This window comes from Notolepis coatsorum (genome assembly GCF_963971535.1).
Source record: "Notolepis coatsorum genome assembly, chromosome: 17".
Taxonomy (NCBI): Eukaryota; Metazoa; Chordata; class Actinopteri; order Aulopiformes; family Paralepididae; genus Notolepis; species Notolepis coatsorum.
In genome coordinates this window covers 68370580-68376579 of record NC_140181.1, presented here as the reverse complement: position 1 = coordinate 68376579, position 6000 = coordinate 68370580, and the positions used below count along the sequence as shown (strand labels likewise).

The 6000-nt window shown below is 40.5% G+C and overlaps 1 protein-coding gene across 2 annotated transcripts in view; it reads left to right on the top strand.

Moving 5' to 3' along the window:
* The first annotated feature begins 1942 nt into the window (after window positions 1–1942).
* LOC311244433 (differentially expressed in FDCP 6 homolog) overlaps window positions 1943–6000 on the top strand; it is a 45266-nt gene continuing 41208 nt past the window's right edge. For both annotated transcript variants that reach the window (XM_084333933.1, XM_084333932.1), the window contains exon 1: window positions 1943–2106. In XM_084333933.1, the coding sequence (XP_084190059.1) occupies window positions 2011–2106 (96 nt within the window). In that variant the 5' untranslated portion in view covers window positions 1943–2010. The remainder of the gene's footprint in view (window positions 2107–6000) is intronic.

The following is a 6000-nucleotide window of genomic DNA, read 5'->3' as shown; positions in this document are numbered from 1 at the left end:
GGGAAGAAGCTGAGCCGAAGTCTCTCTGTCCTAGTTGCTGGTGTTCGCAGGTGTTTGCCTGACCACAGCAGCTTGAACAGGCTGTTGTTGGGGTGGTGAGGATCTTTCATTATTCTGCAGGCTCTGGATTTGCACCTCTTGTTATATAACACCTGCAGGGGTGGTAGTGCAATACCCGTAGTACGCTCAGCTGAGCGCACCACTCTCTGTATAGGCCTTCTTGTCCTGTGCCGTGCTGTTTCCATACCAGGCAGTGATGTTTCCAGTCAAGATGCTCTCTACAGCTCCGGAGTAGAAGGACTGGAGTATCTTCCCTGATACTCGGAACTTCCTTAACTGTCTCAGGTGGTAGAGGCGCTGCTTCGCCTTCTTTACGACTGAGTCTATGTGTGTTGTCCATGTCAGGTCCTCTGACAACACAACACTATAAGGTTTCTTATTTTAATCACCCCACAAGGAAGCATCTCCTTTGTGCCAAAGGCCTGAGATGGCCACAGACAAACCGAACACAGTGGGTTCCTTGACCAGTGGTACTGCCTGACCATGTTTTCACAATAGAGGATCGTGTTAGCTTATTTTGTGCAGAATTAGTAACACCCCATTCACACAAGGGAAGACAAATGTATTGAATCCATGTTGAAAGCGATTGGAAATTGGAAATGTTGAGAGGCAGAAATGTTATACAATTCTGGGCTAAAATGTTTACCAGAGCCCGACTCTGGTTGCTACCTACTGTACAAGTGCATTGGTTTAGTGCACTTCCTACTTCCGGTTGCTGCTGAACAAGTATACAAGTGCATTGGTTTAGTGCACTTCCTACTTCCGGTTGCTACTGAACGGACGTGTTTGTGCGGACCTGTTCTCCTTAACTGATCACTGTGACTTTATTGCTTTTATCGTTATATATGCCTATGTTTGTGTACAGCACTTTGAGCTACATGACATGTATGAAAGGTGCTTTATAAATACTTACTTACTTACTTACTTACTTACTTACTTACTTACTTACTTACTTACTTACTTACTTACTTACTTACTTACTTACTTACTTACTTACTTACTTACTTACAATGGGAGAAAAACACATTTTTAAATTGTTTTATTTATTCTGTAATGTATTTAGTATTTTCACGTTTTTAGGTGACTGCATATTTTATTTTATTTTTAAATACATTTTAAGCTCTAATGATGAAGTTTCTTTCCTTCTGATCACTTCTTCTGTGATAGTTTTACTAATGTTACAGGCTCATCTCAGTCATGCTTTCTTCAGCTCAGAACCACTCCTGTCCTGGGTCTGTTTGCTGAGTGGTTCTACTGTAGGCCCATGCTTCATCATGTGTAAAGCACTTTTGAAAGGTGCTATACACATAACGTTTATTATTATCACAGAACAGCTATGTGATCTGATAGGTCTATATCTCTTGGTCAGGAAGATTACCCAAGCTGACTGGTTTGGTTAGACCCAGACAGGGCTAAAAATCTGTTCTGTTATTGGTGAACGACAATATCATAACAAGCAGGGTATGTCGATATAAACAGAAGCAGTAATAGAATATGATAGTGGGTGTCAGCGTTTTTCAAATCAAGGTCCCCCACAAGGCTAAATATAGTACACAATTGTCTTTATATAAATTGTATTGGTATATTGCTGTCGACAAGTAAAGTGATAATAGTGGAGAATAGTCTTGCCCATCTACTAAATATTCCAAATTTTGCTGGGGTCTTTGTCTGGCCTTTTCAATGACCCCTGGCCTGGGGGTCCCAGAACCTCAGTCTGAGAACTTCTCATGTTTTCTGCTGTCATTCTGTCACCTTAAACCTGCATTGCCCTACCAGTAGATGGCGCTGAAACTAGGCAAACCAAACACAGGGTCCCTTTCTGACAGCAGCATACAGGGTGTGGGTGGTGGCAGCTGCCTGTCACACAAGAGACACGTATCAAGAGGAGAGAGGGGACAAAGAAAAACACACGTTGAAGGGAGAGAAGCAGAAAGGTATGCTGCTGTAGACATGGACCTGCGAGCAGAACTACTCAAGTCCATTTGGTACGGGTTCACAGCCTTGGACCTGGAGAAGAGTGGGAAGGTGTCCAAGTCTCAGCTCAAGGTGAGTGGAGGATATTCTGACTGGAGGAGGAGACCTGTGGAACTAATTTGGATTTCTTTATCCCATTAACCAAACACTACTACCACACTGACACAGCCTCATTTCCAAACCCAGTGGCGTGATGTGGAGGTCAAACTGTACAAAGTGCACAACAAGGAAATGTTACTGAGGAAAAGAGTTGGTTAGTTTGCATCCATTACATTTTATATTATCTTTCAGGAAATTGTAGATGTCCTGAGTGTGATATAATTTATTATCTTATCTAATATGTATTTCTTCTGTGACAGGAAATTCTTTTTTTATAACGCATTCTCTTTAAGGAGGAATTTGCTGACGGCCACAGTATTTCAGGTTTTGTCGTAGTGTATTTCCTATGTGGACTAATGCTCTCGATACTGACAGAGGGCACACACAATAAGCACCTCTGTCTGGCAGCAAGAGTAACAGTTTGCCCTCAGTCTGTATTATGAATGGAAGCCCTCGCCTCCCAGCTGTGCCTAGACTGGGCCGTGATGTAACAACTTGCAGTGCAATGGGTACTCAGGCACTGGACCCTGACCGAAGAAGAGGAGTATGTCCACCACATGAGGTCATGTAGATCTCAACAGCATTGTGACAGAAAAGGCCTGTACAAAAGAAACATGTTGTTGATTGTTGGACGTCTATGGTCCTCGCATACGCTCTTGTCAGTACTGGCATGAATAAAACCACTATACCCGTACAAAAAACAAAACATGGTAACGTTAGTTTGAATCTGATTTCAGTTTTACCATTGAAGCGCCTATTTTATAAACAATTTGCCATGGTACTGCCATGGGTAAAAGTCATGTATCGCCATGATACCAGTTTTGTTCTGTACTTGAATAATACAATGGTATAATCCAATTTAAACTGTGATACCGATGGTATTTCCATATTTTCATTGGTCACTACAATGATGGTTGGGACCAAAAAATCATAGAAATACCATCATACTGTTGGGGAAAATGTGTATACGAGGGTGGAGGTAGGAAAGGGGTTAGTCTTGACTAGTTTAATATAGGTCAACTAGCAGGGCTCAAAGACACTAGGGCGACAGTCTGGCTGATCTTAAATCTTCAATCTTCAATCTTAAAACAGCCTCAAGATAGCAGATGGACATTTCAGTACATCATATCGTGTGTTCTAATCTTGTGTCTTTTCTCTCTTACAGACATACACAGCACACACACAGACACAGCACACACACACAGACACACACAGTCGCACAGACATACACACCGACACACACACACATTCCCTGTGTCACAATACACACATACAATACACACACGTCTGTACACAGACGCACACACACACAGACACACACACACATACACACACACACACACAAACACACATATCTCACTCTCTCTTCATGTTCTTAATGTTTTACATCATATCGTGTGTGGATATCATATCTTGCTTATCTCTCCTCATGTTCTCTCTCTCTCCAATGTTAAATCTACGTATCATCTTAATGTACGTCATGTCAGATCTGACATGACGTACATTAAGATGATACGTAGATTTAACATTGGAGAGAGAGAGAACATGAGGAGAGATAAGCAAGATATGATATCCACACACGATATGATGTAAAACATTAAGAACATGAAGAGAGAGTGAGATATGTGTGTTTGTGTGTGTGTGTGTGTATGTGTGTGTGTGTCTGTGTGTGTGTGCGTCTGTGTACAGACGTGTGTGTATTGTATGTGTGTATTGTGACACAGGGAATGTGTGTGTGTGTCGGTGTGTATGTCTGTGCGACTGTGTGTGTCTGTGTGTGTGTGCTGTGTCTGTGTGTGTGCTGTGTATGTCTGTAAGAGAGAAAAGACACAAGATTAGAACACACGATATGATGTACTGAAATGTCCATCTGCTATCTTGAGGCTGTTTTAAGATTGAAGATTGAAGATTTAAGATCAGCCAGACTGTCGCCCTAGTGTCTTTGAGCCCTGCTAGTTGACCTATATTAAACTAGTCAAGACTAACCCCTTTCCTACCTCCACCCTCGTATACACATTTTCCCCAACAATACCTTTTTGGAAACACCATAATACTTTTTCATATTTTTGTTGTTGATTTCACCATTACGTCACCTTATATGGGTCTGGTTCAGATGCCATGCCAGCCTCTTCCAAATCCCAGCCATGCAGTGCCGCTGGCTGACAACAGAACCTCATGACTGGGCTGATAACCCCCTCACACAGGCAGGCTGTGGAACACTGGCTAGCCCAGACACCATGCTGTCTTCTCACACACAATCCAAAGTGGCACGCACGTTTCATGCAGTAGCATTGAGGTTGTAAGACGTTGCAGAGTACAGGAGACACATGACAGGATGTGGTCATGTTTCAAAACATGGAGGGTGACTGACGGATATAATGTGTTAGATAACGGTAGGGTGTCTGTTTTCGGTAAAAAAAAAAGAAATTGGTAGTAGTGGAAGTAAAGAGGGCAAAGCAGGTTATTATTGAATAAAATCTTTGATGGATACAGTATATTAGTCTATATACAGTCAGTATCTTGCTGGATATATTATTCAATCTTTATACTCGATAAATACACTGAGTAGTTAAACTCATTTACAGTGTCGTCGAGATGTTACATTCACAAGTCATAGTGTGTTCATAAATATAAAGACATCAGACAATCAGAATAATTAAGAGCACATTTTAAAATACATTAAAAAAATTATAAATAAATGTAAATGGTAAAAAATAAAAACAGAGGTAATAATTTAAAAACAATTACATATTGTGATGACCTGATTGGTCATTAAGGTTCTAAACCAACCCATAGACAATAGAGTATCTACTTTTAGAGTTTACTGCAGGGTATTCCATGAGCAGAGAAGCCAAAAGCAGATCTACCAAGTTCAGTACAAACTCTAGGCACTCTAAGTGTAAGCCAAAAACTGGATCATGTATGACAGGGTCCACTGGTCCATTCCAATAAAGAAGTAATATAATTTGGACAGTCTCTAATTATGGTTTTATAAAGAAAAACATTCCAATGCAACTTACATCTCTCTGTCCGAGAGGCCCACCCAACCTTATTATATAGAATACAATGGTGAGTACCATAACCGTTGATACATCTAATGGCTGAATGGTAAACAGAGTCTAAGGGCTTAAGAGTGGAAGCTGCTGCATGTCTATAAATCACATCTCCGTAATCCAAAACAGATATGAACACTGGTTCAACAAATTTACTGGCGAGAACGCCCACATTATATTTAAATCAATCCGAATATACCAAGGTATTTATATTATGAAACTCTCTATATCAGAACCGTTCAGAGTAGATATATGTAAGTCACTATAAACAATATTCTTGGCTTTGGAAAACAACATGAATTTAGTTTTACTGGCATTAAGCACCAATTTTAGACTAATAAGTGCAGGAGAGTTGTAAATATTTAGAGGCCAGTTGCACAGAATCAGCATTATAGAGAACCATGTCATTCATCCGTGTAAAGGTGGCTTTGACAGCTGCTCAGAGATGAGACAATATTATTCATGTAAATGGTAAATAAGACAGGGCCCAGGATTGATCCCTGTGTGGAACACCTTTTGTGATGGGTAGAAGCTCTGATTGGGCATTTCCCATTTTCACACACTGAAATCTTTCAGATAAATAGTTTTGAAACCAACTGCAAGCACCTGTATCAAAGCCAACACTCTGTAATCTTTGTATTAGTATAAAACGCCTTCGACAAATCTACAAACAGGGCCTCAATGCTTTCCTATGTGTTTTTCTCTAAAACCAGATTGGTGTGGGCTTAATATAGAGTGCTTTGTGATCAATTATTTAAATTGGTTGTTTACTAATGACTCCAGGAATTTTGGAGGACAGGATAGCTTGGAGATT